At 40.4% G+C, this 15,940-nt stretch overlaps 1 protein-coding gene and 1 pseudogene across 6 annotated transcripts in view; both read left to right on the plus strand.

Moving 5' to 3' along the window:
* LOC148729743 (DELTA-stichotoxin-Hcr4a pseudogene) overlaps positions 1 to 4,848 on the plus strand; it is a 164,356-nt pseudogene extending 159,508 nt beyond the window's left edge. The window contains exon 2 of the transcript XR_016001399.1: positions 329 to 4,848. The product of XR_016001399.1 is annotated as a DELTA-stichotoxin-Hcr4a pseudogene (transcript). The remainder of the gene's footprint in view (positions 1 to 328) is intronic.
* A 730-nt stretch (positions 4,849 to 5,578) lies between these two features.
* Positions 5,579 to 9,590, plus strand: LOC148729753 (uncharacterized). Of its 5 annotated transcripts, XR_016001403.1 has the most exons (5): positions 5,579 to 6,010; positions 7,529 to 7,668; positions 7,935 to 8,059; positions 8,297 to 8,527; positions 8,849 to 9,590. XR_016001403.1 is itself a non-coding variant. In XM_088760473.1 (3 exons), the coding sequence occupies exons 1-3, from the start codon at positions 5,668 to 5,670 to the stop codon at positions 8,339 to 8,341; spliced, it is 528 nt and encodes a 175-aa protein (XP_088616599.1). In that variant the 5' UTR covers positions 5,579 to 5,667; the 3' UTR covers positions 8,342 to 8,790. The 5 variants fall into 5 exon arrangements, 1 of the variants encoding a protein (XP_088616599.1); XR_016001402.1 differs by having other exon boundaries at positions 7,935 to 8,527; XR_016001401.1 differs by lacking the exon at positions 7,935 to 8,059.
* The last annotated feature ends 6,350 nt before the right edge of the window (positions 9,591 to 15,940 follow it).

A 15,940-nucleotide genomic window follows, 5' to 3' on the forward strand; every position in this document is an offset into this window, starting at 1 on the left:
TCCCTTTCGGCTCGTCAAAATCACGCCACATTTTAATACTTTGGTGTTGGAGCGAGCGCATTTGATCCTGTTAACTGTGAATGAAAAGTTCAAAATTAACGGAAAAAATGGAGGAAATCTAAGCTAAATGAAGTCTTGTGTCACTCAAAAATGTTTTAATACTCAACCATCGGACGATTTTGCGAAACGTGCAACTTGCGGCCTTGCTTTTGCTGCTTCAGTTGGATCAAGACCCAAAAGGTCAAAATACACGCGGGATTACCAGGAGTGATCATGAGTCGAGTTTATCTCTTGAATTTTCGAGGAGTCTGAGTTTTCGGGGTTCGAGGTCTGAGGTCTGAGTTTTCGGGGTGTGAGTTTTCGTGACACCCCAAGCTTACTTGCACTCAGGTAAAATGCTCATGGATTTTGCCGACATAAGTCAATGAAGTGCCGTATGCGAGGGCTAAAGACATCGATTTCTCATCGGCTAAGAAGCTCAAAGAAAAGCTCGACCAAAAAATCGAGGATCTACAACAGCCGCAAGCCTCGAACCATACAACAACTTCTAGTTCCTCCTGTTATTCCCCTTGATTTGTGATGATCTTAGGTATAGCGCATTTGATCATATATATAATGAATTTTGCGCTATAGAAATAATAAAATTATCAAATTATTATACGAAAAAATCCTTAGTCTTTATGCTTTCCACTTTTGCTCGAACAGCCAACAATAATGCATAAAACCATCCCTTCTTTCTCACATAAACTCTTCGTTAGATACGGTTTGTTTACGCTCGAGGGACACCAAGATGGCGGATAGTAACCGTTGCTAAGGTATTGGTCACGTGGGTGAAACCCAAGGATAGGGGGAGGAACGAGATATGGTCGATTTACAACACCATATATTTCAAAATATTTACTGGCGAGCCCTAGCGAGGCAGCAGCCTATTCTTTGCAATAGCGAGAAAAAGCCAAAATTTGTCGGATGTAAGATCGGAAACATTTGTAGTCGATTGCGTTTTTAATATCCGGGATGTTTGTGATGACACACGTAAAATGCACGTGGAAATCTCGATCGATTTCGACCAATATTTTTGTACAGCCGTCCCACTCTGCTTCAAATCAAGGACACGATAGACGAGATGAGTTTTTAATATACATGGAAGTATCCATCAAGGTCATGAACGGATTAGTGATGACTCTTAAGGAAGACAAGAGATTTTCATGTGTTTGGCTGCTCTATTACGTGAATAATTTTTGTCAAAAAACTGCCTCCATTCACAAATGGAGGTGCCGAGATAGTCCTACTTCATGGAGATAATTTTTTTCTTAGTGCATTCAGCGGCAGTGAGGTGTTAGGCAAAAATGCTTCCATTCGGAGTAAATTAACGTTCTTTCCTTAACTCAAGAAAAAATTTGTGGCTCTGTTGTTGTTTCACAAAAGCCCTTTAAAACTAAACAAGCTGGAAAAATCGTAATTCTCTTTTAAAAAGCCACACTAACCTCTAGTATACAGTTTATTTCGAATCGTACTATCAGTATTTCCTTCAAGCTCTGACGCCAGCACCTTCTTTCACATTGAAACTACTAGTTTACTGGTTTATTTCCCAGGTCCCTATACCAGCAATCGTAGGGTGCAAGTGTAGCAAACTGGATAGAGATGTTCTAGCACTACCAGTGCACCTAGATGGCCTGGGCTTGAGCAACCCATGTCACGAGGCGGCACGTGAACATGCCTCATATATTCGGGTGACATCTTCTCTCGTCAAACATATCATGGCTCAGACTCTTCAACTACCAGACGAGTCCCTCACCGCGTGGAAAAGCTGAATAACTTTCAGAGAGTGCAGACAATCTAAAACTAATTGTTACACGGAAGACCAAGCGAGCTCTAGAACTAGCGCAAGAAAAAGGCTCCTCTGTATGGCTCACAGTTCTTCCCCTTCAATAACATGGTTTCGACCTCAGCAAGAGAGAGTTTCGCGATGCTGTTGAGTTACGCTATGATTGGCAGTTCGCTGACCGCCTCCCGGTTAGCTCAATGGATAGAGCGCTGGACTGTTGTGCGGGAGGTCGAGGGTTCGAGCCCCGGCCGGACCAACACTCAGGGTCTTAAAATAATTGAGAAGAATTTGCTGCCTTTCTATAACATCAAGAAATGGTTAGATATTCTAGTCTTCTCGGATAGGGACGACTAAATGGAGGTCCCGTCTCCTGCAGGGTTGGGGTACGAGACGTTAATTTCCCACACACGAGATTACTGTGTGATGGATGTCCTCCCCTGGGGTGGGATGGGTGGGATATTGGGCGCACTTAATTTGGAGCCTCGCTCTGTTGTGCGACCCTCACCATACTCTGGTGAAAGTGATTAAATAAGTCCCCCGAAAAAAAAAAAATTGATAACATTCCATCGGCATGTGCGTGTGGGGAAGACTTCACAGTAGACCACGCAATGATTTGCAAACGAGGGGCCTTTGTTATCCAATGTCATAATGAGTTGAGAGACCTCGAGGCCGACCTTTTGAGTATAGTGTGTACCGATGTCGAGGTCGGCCAGTTCTTCAAAACATCACTGAAGAACAGCTCAGTAGAGGGTCCAATAGAGCACAAGACGCAAGATTGGACGCTCGGGCGCGTGGCTTCTGGGATCCCCAGAGCTCGGCATTATTTGATGTGTGGGTTTGCCGCCCTAATGCCAAGTCTTACAAGGACCAGGAACCACGGAAAATTTATCGCATCCATAAAAACGACAAGAAGCGGCTGTTCTCAAGGAGATTTTTGGGTGTTGAGCATGGCTCTTTCACGCCGCTTGTATTTACAACTACGGGAGGGATGGGGAAGGAATGCATAAGATATCACAGTCGATTGGCCGAGCTGATAGCCGCCGAGAAAGGAGAACGATACTCGCAAACAATTTCCTGGATCTGAGCAAGGACAGACTTTGCCCTCCCTCGGTCGGCCCTAGTTTGCCTTCGAGGGTCGCGTGTGAAGCGCCGCGCTGCGTTTGACTACAGCAATTGTGATCTTGAAATCGCAGCTGCCGAATTCAAAGATGCCATTGACATTGTCTAATGCTTCTTAGCAACCTTGTATATATGGTTCTAGCTAGACTTGCCATTCACCTTTCGCTTTTTCTATATAGTTTTAGATATTTTTTTACTTATCAGATTATTAGATTTTGAATCTATTCAGATATGACTCTGTTATTTATTGTTTTCCAGACACTTTGATGTTAAAAAAAGAGTAAATGCGAGCCGAAAGTGAGTTATTTTGGATCATTTTTTTACGCTGTTAACACTTTGCGCGGTAGAGGATTTCATAAGAATTATTGCTAAATAAATTTTCTATTATTACTAGTTTTCATTTTAGTCGTAAGATCGGTAGGCAATTACGTAAAAACTTTTGTAGTTGTCGCGACCTGTTGACCCTCTGTCGAATAATCTTGTCCGCCATTAATAGTCACTGTATCGTGTTATAGTTCAGTACCAGAATGTTTCAGAGAACCGTTCCGACGGATCTCGAGACCTGTTTGTGTTTGAGAGTCGTTCCTAAGGATCTCGAGATTAGTTTAGTGATTATTTTTGGTGTTCTGTCCGACCAAGATCCTAGACAGTAATCTTTTTGTTACGATTTTCCAAAAAATTTGTGATTTTTCTGTTTCAAACACGGCTAGTCCGACTTGTTTATATATTTTAATAGTCTACTGCCTTAATTCTGCTTTTCTGTCTTACTTCAAAAAAGTTCAACAGGTAGTTCAGGCGATAGTTCTCTTGATTCACGCGCTTAAATTAGCTGCAAGAACAGACTTATTATCAATTATCTCCCAGAAGGCAAAAACTATTGAATCATGTCATTTTTAATATTCTGGACTAAAATTTGGAATAATATTGATGAAAATATCAAGGATTCTTCCCTGTCTGTTTTTTAATTGAAACTTAGATAGAATCCCATGGACACTGACTCATTAAGGAAGCGATAGGGTTACAGGTCGATATTGATATATCGTGTTTCGCAATTTCTGCTCAATAATGCTAATAGTTGTGTTTATGTGATATAGTTTGACTGTGTGTATGTGTGGTTTAGTATGTGTGGTGTACCGACCTTACAGTTTATATGTATCTAAATGCATACTGGCACTCAGTCTCGTTAACCCCATGTTTAGTTTAGGTGCCACTGCCCTTATCTTTAAAACTCTTTTTTAATTTGCTTTAAAAGGTGAGGTTTGTGTTTTTTAGTTCACAGCGTCTCAAAACAAGGACAACATGACAGATTTAGTGATACCAGCAGATCAGTAGGGCCAACAAGTTCTGGAAGATGTTTTCAAATCAATGCCACCCACAAAGCGAGGAATTGCCATTGGAATCGCCAATGAAACACCTTACAAATGGAGTGGAATGAGTCCCTATTTTCGTTCATTAAACCCGGTTCAAATATGATCCCCGAATTCGTGAAAAGCAAGGAGGCAGCTCTGCCCGATACAAAACCAACTGGCGAAGCAAGAGAAAATGTAGGGGTGCTTACCTTCTTCATCCCAAGAGACAACAAGACTGTGGCAGTCATGTTCAGTGTACCATTCGACCGCAATTTGTATAGCAACTGGTGGGATGCTAAAGTTTATAGTGGTAAGAAGGAAGCTGACCACGATATGTATTCTTCTGCGTACTACAATCACAACCCTTTCAAAGGGGAGGACGGCTGGCATGAGAAACACCTAGATGATGGTTACAGTGTAAAGGGGATTATGACAAGCGGAGGCCAATGTAAAATGAAAGTAAAGATCTTCAAGTCCTCCGAGTAAACCTATTCGAACTTGCTTGGATTTGTTTTAAAATCATGAAATAACTGCATTAAGGCGTTATAATTAGTTATGTTGATGACGTTTCAATTAACATTTTTAACTACAAAGAAGAGAGTTCTAACCATACCTGAATTTGCAAAGCAGTGGAAAGAGTGTGTAGTAGCCAAAAGAGCCAAGCTTTCGAGTTGGCCACTACCACAGAGCAGTTACGGATGGGTGAAAGTTAAATACACTTAAGGAGATAGCACATATACTAGATAGTTAGAATATTAAAATAGAGCTCTATTATAGGTTAAAGTTGTTCAAGATGTCTGTCTACGATAAGTTAAAGTTGCCCAATAAAATGTTGTGTTGTGAACTTCGGTAAGCCTTTTATTCTCATGATGTTTGGCTGTGTAGCCGCGTGATGCGGTTCCAGTCAATACCCACTAATTGACCCTTGCTCACCATAGAGTCTCCTGTAGCTCAGTGGTTAGAGCATCTGACTAGATCACGGAGGGTCGTGGGTTCAAATCCCATCTGGAAACTCGATTTTTAAAAAAAAAAAAAAAAATTGTTTATTTCATCTTGACAACAAGACCGTGGCAGTAATGTTCAGTGTACCATTCTGTGGTGTATTTGTAGAGAATGAGTAGTATTGGTTGCAGTCTCCCCCTACGTTTGTTGTGAGGTTGTCAAGCAATGCCATGTGCTCGTGAGTTGTAAATATATTGAAACCTTTTCCCTCGTTGAATACGCTTCAGTGGCGACGAGGATTCCCAAAACCCACGCGTGGGCTTTAAAGGCAACTCTGTCCAAAAATAAAGCTGATGCGACCTTTGACACCAACGATCAGGTCTTCAGATTATTCATTGTCTGACGTCTTGTCTTCATTTCTCACGACCCACAATGTCGAAGAGCGAAGTTAGCGAAGAGCCGTTTCCTGCTTTAGAAGGGGTTGTCTACTTCGTTGATCCCAAATCTCCTGGATCTTTCAGTTTTCTTGGGGGAAAGGAAAGGATCAGAATTCCCCTGAAAAGAGAACATAATTCCCTTGATGCCCTGAAAAGGCATATTGTTGAACACGCGGGCCTCAAGGCCGAAGCTGAGAAGCGGGGAATAGGGTCGTCTATTGATCTTGAGCTGTGCAGACTAGCCAAAGGCGCAGAAGGCAGTAAAGCTTTCTCAATCAATACACAAGCGCAGTGGAACATGAAAAGGCCGCTTTTTGTCGATTCTGCAGTTTTACAAGGTTAGCGTTTTCATCATGAAAATTTGATAAGAGATCGTAATTTATGACACGTGTTACTTGAAAGTCACGTGTGAAAGGTATCTGATATCCATACTTTCGTGTTAATTGTTTTAACCCGCGTTAAATTTCTTACATCTCTTAGGGCCTGTTTACATGGAGATAGGGTGACTCCCTTAGGAGGGTCACCCATCTAGAAGGGGCAAAAGATAGCCCCTTTTACATGCAAAGTCTTGTCCCCAGGACTATCGCGGTTATTGAGTTTGGCAACGAGGGAGATAACTGCGCGGTCGCTAAGTACAAAACAACCAAAATGGCGGAGAAACGAAGTATTTTGGCGGTAAATTCAATTTTCCTTGCGCTTGCCTCTTTGGCTGCGGTTTTTCAGTGCTGTGGGTTCTTGCTGTCGTATCCCCTAATAGAGAAACGCCGACAAGAGCGAATGGCGCTACAGGTAGCCGCCCAGTACAATGTTGCAATGCGACGAATGAGGCATGTACGAAGGAGAGCCATTTTGTTCCCGAGGGAGAATTTGGGGGAATCCTGGTCGCACAGAGCAGTGGCGAAGGACGCTTTTCGTTTTCCCTGTGAATTCTTTGCGTGGCAAGCCTTCTTCCATATCTTTCCGAGTCGAACGGCTTTCTATGGTACTCTCGTCGACCACCTATTCATGATCATCCATGTCTTTTTTCGAAATGTCGACACTGTTGTCCTCCGACTGTTTCGAACTCTGTTCAAACAATTTGGCCACCACAGAACGGTGAAAATATTCCTCGGGCTTATACGCGCGCGAAGCCATTACAGAGTTTCGCGGCAATCTAACAGTAAACTGAACCCACAAAAGTTGACCCTTCTAGGAGGGTGACCCTACCTCAAGTGTTTACATGGCAAAAAGTTGGCCCTCGCAGGAGGGTTACCCCACCAAGCAGATAGGGTGACCCTACCTCTTATGTAAACCAAGCCGGAAAATACAATAGGCAAGGGTTACCCTTCTAAGAGGGTGCCCCTTCAAGAAGGTCACCCTATCTCCATGAAAACAGGCCCTTACAATACTAGAAGTCTAGAAAAGTTTTATTCAGTCTCCCCTACAGATTTTATTTGAAGTTTGCTTAAGAATCGACAATTTTCTCAGAAATTATACAGAAAGTGAGTCATTGATGAGAGCCGTGATTTCGGTTAGGGTCGTTAGAGGCGATATTCAACACACCTCCTGAGATATTTCTTGATGATCCTTGATCGCTCGCTTTGCAAAAAGGGCGTGTTGACAATAATGAGAAGACCTGAGAATAGGAACAACCTAGGAAGACTACGAAGAGAATATTCGGACAGATTTTTTTCTCGACTAAACGCAACTTAAATTTAATTTTTATGGACTATGAAAGAGACTGGAGCGAGGTTTGAAACTGCCCAGAAAAAATGACACCAATATAAATGTCAAAGTAGATAGACAAAAGATAAAAAGGACGTAGTCAAAAGATTATTATTTGATTAATTAATTTTATTGTCATTATTTTCTTTCAGTCAATGTTCTTAAAAAGGAAATCGTCTTTTCGAAAGATTCCCCGGTGATAAATATCACAGTTGCTGGTGGCGAAGAACAGCAAAAGAGCAAAGTCATCAAACGAAAGCCAAGAGGTGGAAGGAAAAGGTCAGCTTCAAAGGTAGAGGACGACCACCTTGTAAAGCGCCTAAAACAGGACGAAATTCAGTGTTGAGCGAAATGAACGACAGACCAAGATGTTGGATGATCTAAATTTGGCTATGTGCGACTAAAAGAAATCGTTAAGAAGTTTTGTTATTATTAACAATCATGATTTTTCCTAAAATTTTATCATTTTATTACTATGATGGAGACGATGATGATAACGATGATTATTTAAATCGTCTTTAATGTATTTAGTTAATTAGCCTTTCAATGTGTTTGTAGCTCTGGAAAGTATGTTCAATAGCATAGCGGTCAATGAATTTACTATAAGGTGTGGTCGTTGCCAGAAATTAAAGATTGTACCAACGGACAGGACTCCGCAGACTAAAGCCCGATACTTTAAAAAAGTACGTAAAATGTTGAGCTTTATCCTTCAAGCTTGTCTGCAGAAACATTTCTATTTAAAGCTTCGGAAGTTTCACTTTGAAGTATCATCATCAATTTTACTTTAAAAGAAAACCACTGGAGAAGACCATCCAGAGAACTTCTGTATTGTCAAAGAATAAAGCGGGTGTTTAAAATTAATTGTTTTCTTAAAAAAAGTAAAGATCACTGGAGGTCATATTTTTGTTGCTGCCTTACAGAACACTTTAATACAACTTGTCAAAACGTCGAAACGAGGAAGATAATGCCAAGAAACACAATGCAACAATAGATGGAATGAAAAGAAATATGGAAGCCTTCCTGAAGAAGAGTGGAAGCCGCGGAGGAGATCAAGAAAGTCAAAGTGATGGAAGTGTAATGTGAAACGTCGGCTCACCTAAAGGAATATCAGTGGGAAATGACAGTGATCGTGATTTAGAGTTAGACAACATGTAAGAGTCTTTCACATTATTTGTAAGATTGCGATATTATACTAACCAATCTGTCACCATCAGCCTAAGTAAAACATTTCTTTTACTTTTTTTTTGTTAAAGATCCTCTGATCTATTTACTTCCCGATGTATCTTAAGGTCTTTTGCAAAACGACGTATTTAGTTGTTGTTACACCGATAGTCACAAGACAAGATGAATCCACATTTATAATATCAGTTCTAATTGCTAACTTTCAAGATTGAATGATATCAGTTATGAAAACTTTAAGACTTCAGTAGTCAAGTGGATCGTGTATTTTTTATACTACCTTGCAATTACAGATTTCAAGACAATTGCCCTGAGGCAGCGGCGTCTGCAAACGAGTTTGGAGACGTGGCACAGTGTGACAGTGTCAGAGAGATTGAAGAATTCAACGAGAGACTGAAATCTTAAGCGACTGCCTGTCTGCTGCAGAGCAAAGCTGTGAAACTGAATCTGACATTACCAATCACGACACAATCACGAGTTGAGCGCTTTCTGAAATACATTAAAACGACTGTCAACAATATTATATATGTAGGGTAAGGCGACAAGTCTTTCTCATGTGTAAGTTTATTTTCCGTGAACCGTGAAACTCGAAAATTAATTATCGTGTTTCGTGATTTGCGTTTTTTAATTGCCGTGAACTGTGCGCGTGACCCCCCCTTACGGCCCCTCAGGGAATGACTTAGACATTTCAGTTTCTTTCGCCAAGCTATATCGATGAGCGTATTGTGGCTGTTGAAACGTAATGTGTCTTTGAGATCTTACGCAATTTAATTAAGCACTGCTTATGAGTTGTTCACGCGGAATCGTATTTTTTTATTTTTCTATACATTTCTACATCAAAATTGACACGTCTTCGCTTTAGAAATCACGCCACGTTTCAATCGCCTCCCGGTTAGCTCCATAGATAGAGCGCGGGACTGTTGTGCGGGAGGTCGAGGGTTCGAGACCCGGCTGGACCAACACTCAAGGTCTTAAAATAAATGAGGAGAATTGCTACCTTTCCATAACATCAAGAAATGGTTAGATATTGTAGTCTTCTCGGCTAGGGACGAATAAATGGAGGTCCCGTCTCCTGCAGGGTTAGGGATAGGAGACGTTAATTTCCCACGCACAAGATTACTGTGTGGTGGATGTCCTCCTTTTGGGTGGGATGGGTGGGTTTACTGGGCCTGCAGTAATTGGCACAAGCTGTTGCGGTGTCCCTGCCTGTCAGCGAATCTAATAAAATAGAATAAAAATAAGAATAAGACCGAAACAATTGTTCACATGCTATGGATTTCTGCTCTCTTGTGAGTTTCGCCCGCAAACACAATTAGTCTGTTTGGAGTTCTCGAGGGGTTTCATTGCAACTAAGGACTTTATGAGAGTCTTTCCATTTAGAGAAGTGTATTCAGAGCTTTCTGCACGCTGAAGGATGAATGACTTAGTTGTTTCCGTTATTCTGTCAACAAAAGGCCTGAGAAGAAGGCACGAAACTTTTCGCAGTCAGACTAGATAACTGCATTGAAGGAATTAAAACCCAAGAATGCGATTCAAACACTAGATGCCTAATATTTCCACTTCCTAGTTCTCCTAAAACACAGGGAAAGGTAGAGTTTAGAACACACACCAGAATCTATTTCAAAAATCTATTTTCGTTGCAAATTAGCACACTCTGCATCATAACCTATCAATATAACATTGCATTAAAAACGCTGTGTTCTGATTTACAACAGATAAGTGTATTCTGGCAATCCAAAAAGTGCTGTCTCACTGACATGTTATGTCAATAATAGATACATAGGTAGGTAGGTAGTTTAGCTTTTGACAAACTAATTGAGGACACCAATAAAGTATGAAAATTGAAAAAAGAAAGGTTAGAAAAATTAATATTATGTGCTAACTAATTTTCCTACGTCAGAAAACCGATCAGTGTTGTGACAACAGATAAAAATACTGTATAGATGATTTCAGAACATACGCCTCAATTCATACGCTATTAGTACATTTTGGCTGTCGTTACATGGTTTCACTGACATGTTCCAGTTTTATTGCTCAGTTGCTCACGAGTTGTTCATGCGTAATCGTGTTTTGTTTCAATGCTTGTCTAAATCAAAATGTACACAATCTCTCTTCCAAAATCACAGCACATTCGTGAGTTTGGGCTGGAAGCACAGTTGGACTGCTTCGAGTCTTCGAAGTGCTCCACTGCGATTGGCGACTCTTTGAGATATTGCTCAATTCAGACCTTCTGGACGCCGAAAGATGAATACCGTAAATGTTTCCACTATCAGACAAAGGAGTTCATAAGCAGCCATGCCTGTTACTATACATAAAAAGTCATGAACATTAGCCATCAACGCTGTGATTGACATTTCTTCAAGAGGCTGTTCTTTTGACAGGGTTGAATTGAGAGCCTTTTGGATGCCGGAAATTAAATGACTTAATTGTTTCCTTTATAATACAAAAGGGGTTGATTCACAGCTGTCTGGACGCCGAAAAGGGAGTGACTTAAACTTTTCAGTTTCTTTCGCCAAGCTATATTGATAAGCGTATTGTGGCTGTTGAAACGTGCTGTGTCTTTGAGATCTTACACAATTTAATTAAGCACTTGCTTATGACTTTTTACTACGGAATTGTATTTTTCTTTATTTCCATGCATTCCTACATCAAAATTGACGCGTCTACGCTTTGGAAATCACGCCACGTTTCAAGAGCGAAACAATTGTTCGCATGCTATGGAATTTCTGCTCTCTTGTAAGTTTCGCCTTCTAACAGAGTTAGACCGTTTCGAGTTCTCGAGGTCCTTCACTGCAATTAAGGACTCTATGAGAGTCTTTCCCATTTACAGAAGTGTATTTAAAGCCTTCTGCATACTGGAGGATGAATGATTTAATTGTTTCTGTTATTCTGTCAACAATAGGCCTGAGAAGAAGGCACGAAACTTTTCGAAGTCAGACTAGATAACTGCATTGAAAGAATAAAAACCCAGGAATGCGATTCAAATACTAGATGCCTAATATTTCCACTTTCTAGTTCTCCTAAAACACAGGGAAAGGCAGAGTTTAGAACGCACATCAGAATCTATTTTAAGAATCTATTTTCGTTGCAATTTAGCACACTCTGCATCATAACCTATCAATATAACATTGCATTAAAAACGCTGTGTTCTGATTTACAACAGATAAGTGTATTCTGACTATTCAAAAGGTGCTGTTTCACTGACATGTTATATCGATAATAGATAATAGATAATAGATAGAGCGCTGCACTAGTATCGCAGAGGTCAGTGGTTCGAATCCCGTACAGGCCTGAAAGTTTTTTCAGGTCTGATTTTCACTATTGCTCAAATAGTGCTTTACTGCGAAGGATCGTTCACATATACGTCTCATAACCGCAGTTCATACATATGTTTCATATGTTTGTTGTTGTTTGATTTATCATCTACGGGTTTATGTCGAATTAATTTGATGGCCTGCTCCCAGTTGGCTTGTTAGCTCAATTGGTAGAGCGCTGCACTAGTATCGCAGAGGTCAGTGGTTCGAATCCCGTACAGGCCTGAAATTTTTTTCAGGTCTGATTTTCACTATTGCTCAAATAGTGCTTTACTGCGAAGGATCGTTCACATATACGATAATAGATACGTAGGTAGGTAGGTAGGTAGTTTAGCTTTAGACAAGCTAATTGGGGACACGTTTGCATTTCACATCAAAATGGATTCACCCTCGCTCCTAACAAAAGACTGAAACATTTCATCAAATACTATAAGTAGGGGAATCTAGTGCAAACGCTAGAGTATGTTTGTGGACAGTTTCAGTAATTATTGCATTGATTATTTGATGAGAAACATTTGAGCTTCTTTGTAAAGTCGATAATATCATATAAATGAATCATGGCTGTCGAAACGTGCTTTCTTAGTGACATGTTTGAATATTTGATTATAAAAACGAAGAGGAAACACGTAATAAAATGCACATTTATGATACTCTTTATTGGAACTCGCTTTTCCCTTACATTTCTTTAAATAAGCACAAAGACTTTTGGCAACTGAGGTAAAGAACTCAGTCTGGTTAAATTTAGATGCTGATATTTGACTTCCTGTGCTTTGTGTCCTGAGTCCTAGTCTCTGGAGAGGTTAGTAGAATAATAGAGGCTTCTCTTTTTCTTAATTTCATTCTAATAGCCTTACGTAGTCTTATGCATTTTTGAGGGACCTTCAGCAGTCAGGCCGGAAACGCCAAGGAAGACGTCAGTTACAAAATGAATTTATACTTTTAATTAGAATTTCTCTGAAAAATGGCTGCATGTGCGTACCATCTCATACGGCGCCACAACTCAACCTCAAAATAACGTCTAAACGTAGCTTTGAGTTCCAAATGGAATTTAAAACAACTTGCTGTCGCGGTTTCCGTTGTTCAAAAGACGCAAATATTGATGATTTCACGTTGTTGTTTTGCAAAGGACGCCTATGAAATGTACTAAGTTTTAAAGTGCACCTGCTGAGCTATTGTTGTGCCAATTAGATCTTTTGTTTTTCCACGTCCTCGTTGCCGTCGCCGTCCTGGTTTGCTTAAGGTCCCCAAAATGGCTGACACAACTTTTGGTGACAGACGGCATGCTTATCAGTCACAGTTAGAAAAATGTCTTTGTTAATAACATTTCAGGCCTTATGAGGTGTTCCAAAATATCCCAAGGCATATCATTCAGAACCACCTTGTTTTTCCGAATATTGCTGAAAGGAGGACAATATCAAAAAGCTTTGTATGGGAGTTTAGGCTCCGCTCTGCAACTCCGTGAATTATAAAGCAATTAAAATCTAACCTTCAGATGGTGTTGTTTGTCATACTTTTGTTCTGTGGATGCAATTTGAGGCCATTTCGCAGAGTTTTAGCCGAGCTCTCATCCCGCCACAGCCTGTACTAAAAAGAAGGAAACGGGAGGAAGACATCGTCAGACCAACGGACTGACCCGCTCTCAAATATTGCTGGATTCTCAGAATAAACCACGTCTCCTTGCTTCGAGACTCTGCATCACGAAGGCCAGATAGTTTTCCTTCAAGTTTATGGAGAAACATTCTATAAAAGTTCTGCTGTCGAGGAATCAATCCAGCGAGAATTTCAGATGACCAGCTATTATGAAGCCCTTCGAACCCGCGGCAGCAACTTCTTATGTAATTCTGAGGCCGTTATAAAAAGGCCGGCCTAGACACGAGACAAAATTTCCCCTCGGGGGCACCCCTATGGTCTTACCCACTAGACTAAGTACAAATACTCAGCCACTCGGGAAAAGGAATATTTGTAAAAATGCTATTGTTAGCTTCGGCCAATATGATTGTAGAAGGAAGACAACATCGATATTCGAAATCATCGGACTGAGAGTGTTGCATTTAGATTTCATTTAGAGCTTGTCCACGCCACCGGGCAGGCAGCGATAATGCTCAAATCACCAATTTGGCTCAAACTTGGCACAAATATATTATGAGTTGACAAATGAGCGCAAATAATAGGTCAAAATATATAATTCTCTGCGAGATATGGAGTCCCCCTGGCAAAACCCCTATTTCCTGCCTTTTTTGCATAATAAATTGACTAAGTTTACATTGCTGTTGTGACAAACAGAAAAGCTATCTTCCGATTCACTCAAATGGGTTGTGTTCTATATCTATCAGACTTCAAGAACATTGAACTGTTATAATTTTCCTATTTCATTTCGTCCGTTACCTTTCCCTGTAAGAAATTTTTATGGGGAACACATTTCATTATCCATACTGACGCAAAATTTACTTCTCACCAACCGCTTTTGATCTGTTTTTATCAAAATTTCGTACGCCACATCTTTGTTTATTTGCTATAAAATTACACGTAAATACGAGCAATTGCATGTCATAAAGAAAATATGACTTTGTCCGTCAAGCACTCTGCATGATTTGTTAAAGAAGACACAGTCTCAATTTGACCTTTAATTTAAAAGCGTCACACATCGATTGCTACTCTAGAGATTCAACAAAGTGTAAAGGCATATTCAACTGATATGATTTCGATATTCCATTCTCAATTTTGTTGCTGCACTTAGCTAAAGGTGTGCTCAAAGAGAATCATATACCCCTGAATGAAGCAAACGGGAATTAGGGTTTGAAAGCTAAGATGTACTAAATAACTCGAAATCTCTTCACTGTAGTTATGAATTTTTTTTTCCTCCGTAATTTCTTATTTAAAATGATTATTTTACAAGTTCTCATTACGCAGACAAATAGAATCTTCAACCGGTGAGCAAGAAAAGATTACCGAAGTGCTCCGGCATAACTGCGTGGCAAAGTAGAGCGCTCTTATACGGTCAGAAGAGTGGATTTCTCTCGGCAAAGTCCTTCATTTCTGCAGTATCTTAATGAAAGATGAACTTATTAACAACAAGCTTGAGTCACGTAACTTGTCTTCGATAATTTGCAATACTAACAAACAGTAATGCACGCATGAGCGCATTTAGGTTCTTGCTGAAAACACATTTTGAAGTCATTTGAGAACCGTTCTTTGAGAAAATCACGAAAGGTTGGAAATGAGAGTCAATTTAATTTCAAGCCAGTTCCTCAGTTACGCACAAGAAGAAGTAGCATAGTAAAGAAAACGAGATAACCATACAAAGTTTGGCTTTAAATCTCCAGTAAATTGTAAAGAACATAAGCACGAGCAAGCCTCTTCTAAATTGTACGTTGCGCCACGTGGCCGGCATACGCTCAAGGTTTTCAAAACACTAGAAGACCTTTTACATTTCAGAAAATCGGAAACAGACCCCAGACGACAGAAGTACGGGCCACGATTGTGTGCTACTGTGAACAAATAGAGGACCAGAAGTCCTCCTGACCAGTTGTGGTAAATTTGACGAATCAAGGGAACTTAGCCAATCCAAACTCAGTTACATATCGCTAATCAAGTACCAAGCCATCCTGAACGCCCTCACAGAACACACATCTAATGCTTGGTTTATGCCGCAGGCTCAAAGCACGAAAACTCTAGTTTCTGCGACATGATGATGACGAATCTTTCCTATTGTTTTAAATGTGAGCCTCATCAAACATATCATTGAATACTCGCCTTGAAAGGTGGCAGAACAACTTTCTAACTACTTCCGCTCAAAAATATGTTGGCTGCGGTGCATTGAGAATTAATGGTCTTCTAGCGGTGGTTTAAATAAGACAGATGTCAGAGATAACTGTTACTTTAGGTCGGTTTCTTGTCGATCCAGATGTCTTCTCTGCCTGTAGATTGAAGAGCAGTCGAACAGAACGGAAAGCATCTGACGAACCCAAAGCAACATTTTTTACTACCCCTGGAGGCCGGAAGAGAGATGAAGATATTTTTAAAGAAAACAAAGTCCTTAAAAATGTAGAGAATATGTAAGTAAAGGGACAA

The sequence above is a fragment of the Stylophora pistillata genome, chromosome 5 (assembly GCF_964205215.1).
Source record: "Stylophora pistillata chromosome 5, jaStyPist1.2, whole genome shotgun sequence".
In the NCBI taxonomy this organism is placed as follows: Eukaryota; Metazoa; Cnidaria; class Anthozoa; order Scleractinia; family Pocilloporidae; genus Stylophora; species Stylophora pistillata.

Bases quoted from the DNA above. Each gene is read 5' to 3' on its own strand.
- LOC148729753 (XM_088760473.1), top strand. From the start codon at position 5,668: ATGTCGAAGAGCGAAGTTAGCGAAGAGCCGTTTCCTGCTTTAGAAGGG. The intron at 6,011-7,528 runs GTTAGCGTTTTC...ATTTTCTTTCAG, and splicing joins CGATTCTGCAGTTTTACAAG to TCAATGTTCTTAAAAAGGAA. The intron at 7,669-8,296 runs GTAGAGGACGAC...GCTGCCTTACAG, and splicing joins GGAAAAGGTCAGCTTCAAAG to AACACTTTAATACAACTTGT.